Here is a 13,827-nt window from a genome sequence, read left to right as displayed (position 1 = left end):
ATGCACATGCCATGACAGATCATTGCACATAATAATGCCTAAGTATTTGAAGGATGTTACTGGCTGTATAGGTTTGTTAGCAGTTGTGTACAGCTGTGTAGCGGGGCACTTTTGGCGGGTAATGGAAAGAAGTTTACATTTAGTCGTTCTTAAGGGTCGTTAGCCACCGGTCGTGCCGTTCCTAGGCACGGTCTAGATCATACTGAAGCTTTACTGCGTCGCAGTGCTTAGAAACTGATGATAAATTACACAGTCATGAGGGAACGTTCGGATTTGGTAAGGCAAGTGTTGAGACAAGGTCGTTAATATATATTAGAAATAAGAGAGGACTGAGAACAGAACCTTGGGATACACGAGATGTTGCAGGAACGGGGTCAGAGGTGTGATTATTAACAAGAACGTGTTGAGATCGGTTAAACTTTCATTCTCAAGTAGGCAGGCATCTTTTTTTTAACTATGCATAAGTTGGCTTGCTGTGTTTTCCATCCCGCTGTTGTCAGTTCGGCTCGTCATAATGAGTCGCTCTTTCTCTACAAAGTAAATGCATGGGGCTGAAGAACGCGTTTGTCACCAGAATTGGCAAATCATATCATGTGACATTGCCCAAGCTGTCACTCGTAAATATGTGACCCGAGTAATGCCATTTTTCCACGATGAGGTGACACTACTTTAATGACAAGAAAATCATCAAAATATGAGGCCTGTGGTTTTGAAAGAAATCACCCAGCTCCTAGCTTTTTAGATGGTGCGTGCCCGAGCGTTGCACGTCCGTGCGCAGGTTGTGCTGAATCTACTGGCTTTGCTTGCATCCAGCGTGACCGTTGGAATGCATTCTGAACGCTTGGTCCCATAAATCCTACAGAGCATCATCAACTGACTCCGGCATATAACTTTGTATGAAATTTAGGCCGCTGTTATTGTGAAAGTTGACTGTACTTAGGTAAGCATTCTTGCACCTATACTGACTGCATTTTTTCTGTATTTAAAGTTTCTTGTGGGTGTGAGGGAGGATAAACGGAAGTGAAAGCTGCGTAACGGCAAAAGAGCGCAAAAATTCAAATTTCATGGTGCTGGAGAAAAAGCTCTGATTAACCACTATTCTCACGAAAGATATTGCGAAAGAAACTCCGAAGAACTCTCTTTAATTTGGCCCCGAGATGAGTTCAAAAGTACAAATCTTAATAGCTTTAAATAAAGCTACGTTTAAGCAACCATTTGTAAAAAAATGCAAGCCTTACACGCTATCTTCAATTCTCCCTCATTTCAACTTGTGTTTGCAGATGCAGTCACTGGCTGTAATTTGGCGACTGCCATGGCATCGCGGGAGAACTTCAGGAGGCTCACGCGGGCATTCCGGCATGAGAGCCATAACTTGAGCGAGTGAGGTGGCAACTCGCCTGACGTTCGGATCAAGACCTGTGTGTGACCTGTGTGTGACCTGAGACCTCAACTACAGTGGCTAGATTGGGGAAGTGTGGCGACCAGCACGGAGCGACTACGAGACGCAGTGAAGCCGCCCACAGGGGAGCCGCGAGGGGGCGCGCGCTGACGTTTACACGTCGCCCGGTGCGAGTTACGCCGGCTCTGCTGCTTCAGCAACGCCACGCGCCCTGACCTCTGGGAAGTAGTGCTCGTTTCTTTTTCTGCTGCAGCAATTTCAAAACGTACAAGAGCGCACGCACAAGCCACTTGACGGCTGAAAGCGTAGCTGTCACATTACACTCAACGTATTGAGAAAGTGAAGAGACAAGAATGCACAACTTGAAAAGGGCGTCCTCGCAGACCGGTTACACGCCATTCCACCGAAGCAAAGACTTGCTGTTGTGCAATGCTTTCAAGCTGCTCGCCAAAAATCTACGAAAGGTATGTAGTACAATCCGGACTGGTTGCTGGATTGCGTAATAATGCTAATGAAAAACCCGAAGCTCGACGAGCATGTCGGGCGGGAAGGCATACTCATCCTTCCAAGCAGAAGCTGTTTGAAGGTGCACATGCGGAAATACAAGGATGGGTTTGGCCTCAACCCTGCTATTATCACAGGCATTGAAAGAAAAACAAAATCTATAAAGGAATTCAAGTGCCACGGCGGCCTGATTGTGGACAAAATGAAGCTGTCAGAGTTCTTGAATGTTGGCGCAGGAGGGAAAGTGGAAGCACTGGTGGACTTGGGGAAAATTCACATTGGAAAATGACAAACATCTTCCCCGCAATCACGGTCTTGTGATCATGTTTCAGCCTTTCACTGGTTCCTAGCTGGCACCAGATATTCGGCGTTTTCGCTTCCAGGGGAGATGCGAAGGCTGCTTTTGTGCTAGATGTTAACAGAAGCCGTGTAGCTCGCAGAAAAGGCTCGGCTGAAGGTAGATTATATCACGGTGGACGGATCCTCATGGAGCCGTTCAATGTGGCGGCTTTTTGTGATTTCTGGCTCCTCGACGTCCATGAAACCATCTGCACCATATCCTGTCGACAATGGAAGACGCCTCTTCATTTCGGATTTTCCGAACCTGATAAAATGTTTCGAAATGGCCTTCTTAAAGCAAGGTACAAAAGGCCTGAAGGTTCTTTTTATACTGAGCACATCAGAGCAGCACACATAGAGGATAAGTGTCCACTTACCCTTAAAGTGATGCCGAAGATCACTCTTGCTGACGTGAGACCTAACAACTTTGAAAAGATGAAGGTAAACCTAGCATTGCACCTTTTCATTCCGCAGGTGCTTCGGGGCCTGTTTTTCTACAAGAAGCAATTAAAGCAGCACTGGGGTGACCCCGCACCAACTCAAGCCTTTCTTCTGCTAATGTGGAAGCTAGTAAAAGCAATGACGGCACGGATTCCACCTGAGGGGTTGATACCTGACTCTGAACGTGAAAGGCACGTCAAGGATGTATTAGACTGCCTAAACCAATGGGAGGCTCATGCGGGAACGTCACCAGCCGGATTTCTTTCAGCAAGCACTGCCAAGGGACTAAGGGTCACCCTTCAGGCCACGCTTGATGTAATGATCGAAGTGCCTTCGTGAGAAACTAGGCTTTAAGTAGCTGCTGACGTGCCGGCTGAGGCAAGACTGCCTAGAGAAATTGTGTGGTACCAGTCGACGATTTTCTGGTAGCAACGACCATCCCTCTTCTGCCCAATTCTTGCTCGTTGTGAACTGTTTGAGTTTTTACGAATTGGTCAAAGCGCCCAGGAGTGGCAACTGTGAAGGGGGCGATGTGACCTTTCTCCTCAGTGTTTAGGATGCAAACCATAGCGGAAAGGTAGGAGAAGCTTCTCACATGATAAAGAAGTCCGCAATGCTCCCAGACCATGAGCACCCTGAAAAGATGAGCGATCCGCGGCTAGTCTTCTACATGCCAGGGTATGTTGTACACAAAGCAATCCTGAAGACTGCGTGCAAAGAATGCTTCGACGAGCTCCTTGTTTTCGCTGACGAAGCCAAAGAATAGCTGGCGATGTTCATCAAGTTCTGCGGGGCCTCATATACCCTTCTGAGAAGCTCTTCTCATATGTAGACGCCCTTGAAACTACTTTTTCGGTGGGGTTCAGTTACAACTAGCTGCACAGTGACATCTTGGAAAAGCTTGTCTTCTGCTTGCAAAAAAAAAAAAAAGAAGAAGAATGACGCCATGCTAGGTTGTGCACAGCATGGCCCCAAACTCACCAACCAGGTTACAGAAATTATTTTGGTCACCCGTTTGCACTTCTACACGAAGGCACTCAACAAAGAGAGCGCGTCTTCTCGTGAAAAGAAGCCCCTTAGGCTCAGGCGCTTCACTTAGCAGAGGCTGACAACGTTCTGTTTGAACTGCTTGTAAACTATTTAAACAAAATGTGTTTTTTTTTTTGTTCTCGTGAAAAAAAAAAGAGCACCAGCTCAGGCATGTCGCGTAACAAAATAACGTCGATGCATGACTGAGAATGGTTTGCTTTCAACAGATTCTAAGCAATTCTTCAAAATATGAGTTGTTTGCGCAATTATTGTGTTGAAAATAAAATGCTTGCTTCCGAGTTATCACCTGGAATTTTCTTGCTTTGCGTTCGATAACCAGATAAAGCAAGCTGCATTCTACCATCGATGTGCGCTCAATCGGATTGTTACCTTGGCCTGTGATTCGTAAGGAGCTATGCTACTATATAGCAATTTGCAGCCATGAACGAGCGAGCATATAAGTAGCGTGAAGCTCTCTTATTTGTTATTGCATTCGTGAGTGCGCGCGCGGATGACCGCATTCCGCGCAGGGCCCCAGCGCTGCGGCTGCTAGCCGCCGTCGCGGCCGACGTGTATGTAAAGCCCCTCAATTTTTCAAAAGTAGCGCCATTCTTAGATCTTTCTGCCACCCCGCTCACCCTGGATGGATGTTATGATGGATGGATGTTATGAGCGTCCCCTTTGGAACGGGGCGGTGGCTTGCGCCACCAAGCTCTTGCTACTGGCGCGTCTCCTCCACGCCTCCTGTCGCCCCAGCCTCCACCGCTCCCCTATTGGCCAATTTGTGTCACGTGGAAGCAGGCATCGCGCTTTTGTATATTTTTCCTTTCCAGCGCGGAGCAGTCGCCGCGCTTTTGTATATTTTTTTCTTTCCGGCGCGCACCGACCTCCATTGTTGGGCCCGCGCGACGAAAGTACGGCAGGCGGACTGACAGAGTGCGTTAGCGTATTGTGTAGGGCCGAGAACTTAATTGCGATGCCATGTTGCTGCGCCTTCAGTTGCCGCAACAGACAGCGAGGGCAAAAAGCTTTTTGCTTTGCCGTCCGGCGGGCGCAACGAAAAAGAAGTGTGGATTCGCAGGATCGGGCGGGCTGACTTCGAGGAAGTGGCAAAGAACGCACGGCTTAGTGAAGTAAGGGCCACGGCTACTCACAACCTCTTATTTTGAGCCTAGTAAACGCCTTCCGCTTCGAAAAAGTGTGTGTTCATGCTCTGCGTGGTTTTTAGCGCGTTGTTTGACTTTCTTCGAATATGCTCTTTGTTTCATGTAGTTTCGTCTTGCGGTGAAATGCACGCATCTGCAGCTGGCCTGTGACATAAAAGCGACTTTATTCAGGGTGTGTTTTGAGCTCCACCAGAAGTTAGCACATTCTCGACGCTTTAGCAAGGCTCAATATGACTTACGATGCAGTCTTTTAGCTTCGAATGTACGCCCGCATGTATTGATTTGGTTTGTGGTGATTAACGTTTTTAACGTTCCGAAGCGACTAAGGCTAGGATGCAGGTCGTAGTGGATGGCTCCGGATAACTTTATCTAGCTCGCCTGGGGATGTTTAACGTGCACTTTGATCGTAGAGTCGTACGTGGGCTGGTAAATTCCTCGTTGGCGTTTCATAATATTCGCGCGGGCGCGCTACCGCTGCTTTAGAAGCTGGCGCATCGGCGCGATTGTAGTTCTTCAATAAATTTTGTTTACTAGTTGTAACACATTGTCATTATTTCGTATTATTGACGGCGACTCCAGGGCACAAAAGCGGCAACGGGAACACCAAAGCTAGAACCAGGGCTGGATGGGGCTCGCCGAAGCCTGTGCATGCCAAGGGGGTATAAGATCGCGGACAGCCAATTTTGTATGCGAACACTCCCTGCGACGCTTGCATTATTGTAATGTCACATGCTCTTCAGAGGCATCCGTTAGCCATTACATGTGCCCTCATGCCTTCCTCGGCCTTCCTCATAATATTGTCGCTTTCACCTGCCTATCATCTTTCTCTGCCAATGTGACTGAGTACCTGTTATCGTAAGTCTGAGTGCTTTATTTCTTCTTGATGCACAGCCACCCTTTATTTAATGCGTCCCAGTGGGGTCTTTAAGGTAAATAAATGAAGTGAAATAACGTGCTGTAAGGGCTGTATTTGTCTGGGGCCCCGCGTTAATTCCGACAACTTTTAAATTGACAGCATGCGCCCAATTCAAGGCAGTATTCTTAAGGATCCTCACACGAGTATTCCGGTAGAGAATATTGCAGTGCGCTACGACCTTGGCTTAACTGACTGGTTGATTAGGCGTCAAGAGAGATATGGGACACATCATACGGGAGACGACCTTGTGCTTAACTTACTGGTTATTTAGGCGTTAAGAGAGATACGGGAGTCAATTTCTTCATAGGGTGGCGCATTTTGATTGCTTTCTACCCATATATGGAAAAAGCAGATGCTGCTCATATACTACGTTTCGCCGAAGGAATATTTCTGGTGTGCCCTCGACAGCTGTTTCTTTATCTTAGAGCATGGTGAACGATAGGCGTAGCGAACAACCACTTCTGAGCTCGAATACTATGAAACAGGTTTCATGAATTATTCTTCGCTAGGAAAGCTCGCGTTCGCATATTTTTTAGCCAGAATTGCACACTCAGAGTGTATGTGCACCTTCTTCACACGTCCTCAGTAATATCGTCTTCCATTGTACAGCCGCCGCTTTCGCGGAAGCACTTCATTCCAAACAGCAGCGCCCGCAAGAGCCAGTCGAGCTAGTCAACAGCAAAGAAACCGGTCACACACAAGGCCCATCATGGCGAACAGTAGGTTGTGCTACTTTATTTGTGCTTTAGTTCTTTCGCCCTATTCCATCCTCTCTACCATGCTAGCAGTCAAGATACGCTAAAGGAGCCACAGCGCCATACCTCAAGAAAGCAATGGTAGCCCCATTAATCCGGTACACTCATTACCACAAGGGGGCAGTTAAAGTCAGTGGTGCAGCCAGTGGCAAGCAAAGCCACACAGCGGAACAACTAAGTTCTCTTTTATATGGCAACACATGTCCTGGCGCTCTTTGGCCTTAGATGCCCTTGCGCCAATAAATTTCAATCATCATCATCATCTTTTGTATGGCAACATATCAGGCATATGCCATGTACTTTAATGTTATGCTTCATTATTTTCCTGTTAAGGGTGCGTCTGCCGGTCACAGATCTACATGTACACGTAGCCGAAATGATTCACAGGCAAGGTTTTGCTTTATAGTCTGTATTGTGTAATGTTTCTTTATTGCACTCAGTGATGCTGCAAGAGTGTCTCTCTGTTATTATAAGTTCTGCATCACTGTTTTGTTAGTGGGTGCATATTAAAGTGAAAACAATCGCGAGCTCAACTACCGGAACTGCTAAACCGATTCTCAATTATGTTTTGAAGAGTCCTGGAACCTTCAAAACACATGCAGTGAATGATTGAAGTGTCTGCGATACTTATTCTGAGATTGTACTTTTTCCAACGTTTTCAAAAGCGGATTATGATACAGCTAAAATTCGTTATAACAAACTTCAGTATAACGAACTTCTCGATGTAACACAGTATTTGAGTTTCTATAAGCTCTTGTCTCTAGAACACCATGCATTTAGAACCTCAACATAACGAAGTGCGTATGCGATTTCATTACAGCTAAATTTCACTGTGCCTCAAAGGAATGCCAAGACAAACAAATGGAAATTACTGCCAGCGCAGATAGTCAGACGATTTAATTACAAGTGGCTCCCTGAAAACGCACCTCTCAAATCACGCGCCGCGCGACGAGAGAGACCGCTGGAGTGGAGCCGCATCATGTTCTGTCCGTATAAAGTCCAAGCGCGATAAGATCCTATCATGCCCCGCGTACTGTGCACACAGCTTTAGGTGCGAGAGAAAGCGTGCGAGAAGGAGACGAGAAAGATGATGGCTTCACGGGAGACGCCTTCCGGCCGCACAAGCAAAGGGAGAGGGAAGGCAGCGACTAGCTCGCGGTAGAGCGATCGAGCGCGTGCTCGTGGGGGGCGGTGTGTTTGGTAAGTCTCGATTTCTGGCACGCGTCTCGGCCGTTGCTGCACATGCCTGTAAGCGTGGCTGAGCGCACACACAGCCGCGCACCCTGCCTTAGAGGTAATCTGCCGCGTGTGCAAAGAGTGAGCGATTTGGGCCGTAAGTAAATTTCGTCCATGGTTATATGGCCGACTACACAAAGCAGTCAACGATAACCATTCACTTTTCTGGCTGGAGAACTTCAAGGACCCATCTGAAAGACTGGCAAGATGGAGCCTCCGATTGCAAGACTATGACATTACGGTGGTTTACAGGTCTGGAAAAAAAGCACACTGATGCCAACTGCTTGTTGTGCGCACCAGTAGATGCAGCACTATCAGAGGAAGAGGACTTTCAGTACCTAGGCATTGTCGAACCCAAATCCGGCGTCGCTTAGTAGCATATATCCCGAGATTTCTCCTAATTGTTCTTGCGTGGCCTGTGGTGAGGTAGCTACGTTGCCTCATATGCTCTGGGAGTGCGGGTCGCTGGGCCCGAAGTTCACCAAGAGAGAGTGGGACGCGCTCCTGCGAAGTCCCGTCTTTGAGGACCAAATCCTGGCCGTCCAGCGCGCCCGCGATCGGGCCGGCAGACTTGATCTGTCAGTCCTGTCGTGGTATTAGCCGGGTGCGCGTTTTATCGCGCTTTGCTGGACCAAATAAAAGTTTATTCACTCACTCACTCAAGAGCGGTACACACCCAGTGTATTCATGGCGCAGATCTCTAAAGCGATAGTGTGAAAATCGTTCGTCGAAAAGTGGTACACAGCCAGCGTATTTGTGGCGCAGCCTCCACGTGCGTCGCGTTGCTGTCCTTGAGTAATCGTTGAGAGCTCGACTCGATTTCGCTCAAGATCGGATAAGTTTACGAAAACTTTTTCGTCATTGTAGGCCGGCATATTGTCAGTGGCGCATGCAAATTTACCCAAGTTGGCGCCGATAACGTTCTTTGAAAGGCGGCGTGCACCTGCTGGCACATACAGAGCCACCCAAGTTGGCGTCAAAGAGGTTCTTTGGACACCAGCACAGAGTGGCGCATGTCCAGTGCTAAAGTCGGCGTCGAAGAGTTTCTGCGAACAGAAGTGCCTACTAAGTCCCGCGTGGACGCATGTCGGCGTGCAAGAGCTTTGTTGAAGAGCGTCACGTCGGTACACCTTACCACATACTCAGTGACCCAAGCTAATACGATGGTTCCTTTCGAACCATCTTACCTCTGCACAGAAGACAGATGCGCAACTTGTTCGACTACAGTATACCTAGTGATCCATGTAGGCAGGGAAACGCTTAGATAGATAGATAGATAGATAGATAGATAGATAGATAGATAGATAGATAGATAGATAGATAGATAGATAGATAGATAGATAGATAGATAGATAGATAGATAGATAGATAGATAGATAGATAGATAGATAGATAGATAGATAGATAGATAGATAGATAGATAGATAGATAGATAGATATGAACTATGAACCGCTTCAAACAGGTTAAAACTGATATTCTTGCTCCACAAGTGAACTTCAACCGAACTGGAAAACATGCAGAAACCTCACCACGACGTGAACTCGAAAGCTTTTCTTTACGACACCTAGTAATCGTACTGACATCGGCGTTCATCGTGAGATGGGTTCTGCCGCAATTTTCTCGGTGGTTCTGGACATATTTGCATAATAAAACACTTATTTGGTGATACAACCTTCCCTTTCACCAGCGCTGTTATCGAGGCACTATCATGCCGATCATGCTCGAAGCAGGCTGGGAAGGTGGCGGGTCTTGCATGCGAGCAGAATCGGTCACCTCGCGCATCGTGGTCATGACCCAGGTTAGCTGCTCCTTCACGGAAGAAGGTTATAAGCTAGGGGATGTTCCCTTCCCGAGGACGGCAGGGTGGTGATGGGTGCCGTTCCTTGATACGCATCTGCTGGTATCGATCGGGTCGTAGACTGGTTTGAACAGGGGTTGTCGTGATCATATTATAGTAATGTTCACCTAGCGCTAAAACTGCGCATGCAAACGGCTGGAGTATTAAAAAAATAACTTCGTGCAGCTGCAGATAAGTAGCAAGGATGGGTAGGGATGGGCAGGTAGAATATAAGTATATCGGGAATAAGAAAGGAGGGAGAAAGGGATCCTTTAGTCAAGGGACTAACAAGGAAAGGTGAACATCACGACTTTGTGCAGGTGGTGAGAAGAGAGGTCGTTTTGAACTAGTGGAAAGCCAGATTCGCGTCGTTTCGTAGTAGTCTGTGTCCTGTGAATGGGGGCGCGTTAAGAATTCTGGTGGTAAAACACCACTATACACAAACACACGTCAGGAGAAATCGGAGGGCACCTGAGCACGTTAATATTCGTAAAGAAGAAGAACAACGCATGCGCCAGGAGCATTAAGACCTATTTTTTTGTCTTTTATATGAATCTCCAACACACGGTGTCACGCACGCACAGGTAAACGTGAACACATCTCGCTCAATGAGCGCGGAAACTCGCTGTCAGTGAAGATGCTGGAGTGAGGAAACGCGGCAGTAGCAGCGATCGAGCGAAAAGCGACCGAAACGTCGAAAGCACCGTGCACACGAAGCTACCGGCACTACGCGCACTCTGCAATGATCGCGGATCACTCTGAAGATGAGGCCCGCGCGGGCGCGCACTTTGGCCACGCCGTAGATCGCTTTCAAGATATGGTGCCGCGTCGTAAGCAGCAGCCGCCAGAGAAGAATGCCCCCCTCGCCTCAAGGCCGTGGCTGGAGCGCGACAGGAGAGGGCGCGCTCGAGGAAACTATTTGTGTATGGTATACGATACCTATACCTCTCATAAGTGTCGTTATTTTTTTTTTTGGAGGATGTCCCTGAAGAACACGGCATCCCTACAACCTACAAAATAGCCATCAGTCATTTCAGAATGTGTACGCAAACGGCAGTTTGTCGTGTTGCGTGTGCCGAGGTATGCGTGGCCGGCAGAAGGTCTTGACCCCACTTCACGCAGAGTCAGAGACGAGGAGAGCTTTCTCGGCGAAGAATTCTTTATACAATGTGTACAAGTCGGGGTGCTTATCAGGAGAGAGCAACAGAGCAGCTGTAAGCTGCTTAAATAACACCTCCCCGTCCCCGTATTCCCCAGACGGTCCGTAAGGACGAACAAGGTTGAGAGAGAGAGAGGGTCCGGGCATAAAGCCCCTTAAACTTCGTAAAGTAGTGCCACGCTTTGAAGAATGCCGCCACCTCCTCGCGCGCTCTGGCCGACGCCGCGTCGCCATTGGCCTAATAGCATCACGTGGGCCCTCGCGTCGTGCATCAGCGCCATTTTTGCTCGAGAAGCGTCTACGGAGTGGCGAGGAGCACATGTTGGTGCCGCTGCTACGCTCGAGCAGTGTAGGCGGCGCCGCGGTCGAGGAGGGAGCATGAAAGAGAGAAACGAGGAGGAGTGACGGCGGAGGAGGAGAGTGTCGCTATTTTACGAAGTTTAAGGGATTTTATCCGGGCAGCCTCCGTGGTCCCAACGCCGCTTTCACTGGCCGGCGCCTCCGGGCACCGCGCTGCGTCGTCGGGCCAATCTGGTGGTCGGTCGGAATGGTGCGCCGGGCAAGTTCAATGGCCCGGCGTAGGACAAAGGGAACGATCTGCCAGGCACGGTGTCGAAACATAGTCCTTGGGTGGTCGGTAAAAGGGTTGCCCCTGGGCGCTGCCGCGCAAAGGAGGGGGGGGGCTGCATTGCTGCTGGCACGAGGAGGGGTCGAATAGCAGTCCGTGAGCCGGCGGCCGCTTCCGTCGTTGACGCCGTGCAGCCACGAGGACACCCAAGCCGTGCACGCAGTCATGTGCCCGAAGCGGGCACCATGTGGGGATGAATACTGCCTCCACGGTCGACACACCACAGCACTGGCCTCCCGCCAGGCAAATCCCAAGGCACCAACATAACAGTCGACAACGGCGTGAAACAGCCCCCTTTTTTCCCAACCAGGTTTTGACGGGAATTAAGTGTTGCCGGATGTAACTTAAAGAAAAATGTTTTGATTTCTGGAGGAATGATCATTCAACGGGCGCGCTTAAGTACCATCTAGGTAATAACATTCTAAATAGGGCGCACGATAATGGGGAACAGGAAGCGCTAACACCTGCTAACTCTAGCGGAAAATATGCCCTATAAACGCGCCCTATAGCACGCGTCGAGACACCCGATGTGACATGCGCGCCGCGTAACGTCGATACGTGCCCGCTTTTTAATGCGTATTATTGCACCAGGTGGCACGCCATCTAGCAAACGCACAGGTAGCTGTATAAGGTGTATAAGAGAGCAGGTGTAAGTATGAAATGGCTACCGGTTAAGCAGATTGGTTGGAAGCGATACTAGCCACAATCTTAAAATTGACGTAGTGCAGTCCAGCAGTCTTCTCTGACGCATAACTGGCTAAGCGATCAGTTCGCCGAAACAACCGACCGCGGCGCTCCGGGCGCTGCCTGTTTGATCACGCAGCATGGCGCCATCTCTCGAGACAGCGCAAAACCCGAGCCGCGGAACTCACGGACCGTTGGCGTTGAATGGTACCCTGTGTCTGCTTTTTAATGTCGCTATTTGAAAATCGTTGAAGCTGAAAAGATAAAACAGAGCAGGGCGCACATGTGTAAGCACACCTTCTATTTTCCTCTGCGATAAAGAGCAAGCGTTTCTGTGACGCTGATACCGGTTGTATAAGCGATAGCCTCTACTTCGGGCGTATAAAAGTGATGTGAAAAATAAAATTTGTTGGAAGTTAGCGCTCGCACTGTTCGTGTGTGTGTCTGAATTTTACTGTCTCGTCCTCTGCGCGCTAGTCATTGCTATTGAAATCATGCGCCAACAAGCCCAAAAAGCTACGCTGCTGAACTTTTCATATAATTATATTATTTGAGGAGTTCATTCATTAAGACCAATTATGTAATAAGGCGGAATGCAAAAAAAAAGAAAGATTATGCTGAGCATCTCCAAGCGACGGCAAACAACTACCTTATTGGTTCTGTCCAGCTACATGGCATTCACATATTTTTATATCTATGTGCATGATAGTTGGGATACCCGGCATATTTATGACCTCTGAATGCAAGTGGCGAGGTTTCCATCCCTATAATAAATGTTATGAATTATTTGACGAGCTTCTTTTTTTACGGAATTGTTAGCATTGGTCTTCTGGAAAGAGGAGCAATAGTGAAACACATCATGCACGTGCATTCCGCACGCCGTTGATAAAGAACATAACCCTCAAAAAAAAAAACCTTTCAGTTTTTTTTTTTTTGAGGGTTATGTTGCCTTCGGCATCGCCTGGGGGAAGGGAACTCCCCCCCCCCCTCCTCGGAAATCTTCGGAGTGGGCTCGGCACTTTTAGGGCGTTTACATAAAAATCTAACCTCACGTAACCAACACAGGCCTCTGTGTCTCCCCTGTTCTAACCTGTGAAGACAATTTTACTGGCCCCGAGAGGAGTCCGCCGCCACGTGCTCTAAATGTGTGGTTACTTCATCGATACGTATCGGAAGAAGCAACTTAACGCAATGCACGTTTATTTTTATCTTGTCTCAATTAAAGAAAACTACTTCCTTACGAGCCTCTGTGTAGAGTTGCCTGTGAGGAAAACACGCGTACTGAATCCCCCGTGCTGCTTTACGTGCAACGTGTCGCATGACGTCGACACAAGGCGCAGAAGGAACAGACGACGCGTGCGGGGCAAAAAAAAATAAAAGTAACGACGGTTTTCCTCTCAAAGCCGGCGTTCTCTACATTTCCGCGCTACTTTCCAACCGAGCCTTCGTCGACAGCGCCAACCCGTGGCCTCCGAGCATTGGGCCGCGTGCACGCGCAAGCCTCCAGATCTTGGAGGCCTGCACAGCCGACCGCATGCTGGTCTCTCGCTGGGCTACCAGACGTCGCACCGGTCCCGCGTCCGGTTTCGCCAGTTCGAGCATCCGAAGGTCTCCGCAAACGCGGACGAACGGTGGGCCATGACGTTGCAGCGATGGTGCGTCGCCGGTTTCGTAGCCCCGCTGCGGTCGTCGGCGCAGAAGAGCAGGCAGCGGCTCATGAAGAACAGACGGCC

The 13,827-nt window shown here is 48.8% G+C and overlaps 1 protein-coding gene across 1 annotated transcript in view; it reads left to right on the top strand.

Annotated features, from left to right (window-relative positions):
• The window catches only part of LOC142557270 (poly(A) RNA polymerase GLD2-B-like), a 145,913-nt gene extending 141,600 nt beyond the window's left edge, over window positions 1–4,313 (top strand). Inside the window, exon 8 of the mRNA XM_075668984.1 lies at window positions 1,281–4,313. Within this exon, the coding sequence (XP_075525099.1) occupies window positions 1,281–1,384 (104 nt within the window). The 3' untranslated portion in view covers window positions 1,385–4,313. The remainder of the gene's footprint in view (window positions 1–1,280) is intronic.
• The last annotated feature ends 9,514 nt before the right edge of the window (window positions 4,314–13,827 follow it).

Source organism: Dermacentor variabilis, chromosome 9 (assembly GCF_050947875.1).
Source record: "Dermacentor variabilis isolate Ectoservices chromosome 9, ASM5094787v1, whole genome shotgun sequence".
Lineage (NCBI taxonomy): Eukaryota > Metazoa > Arthropoda > Arachnida > Ixodida > Ixodidae > Dermacentor > Dermacentor variabilis.
Note: the sequence above shows the minus strand (reverse complement) of the source record. Positions and strands in the feature narration are given on the sequence as shown.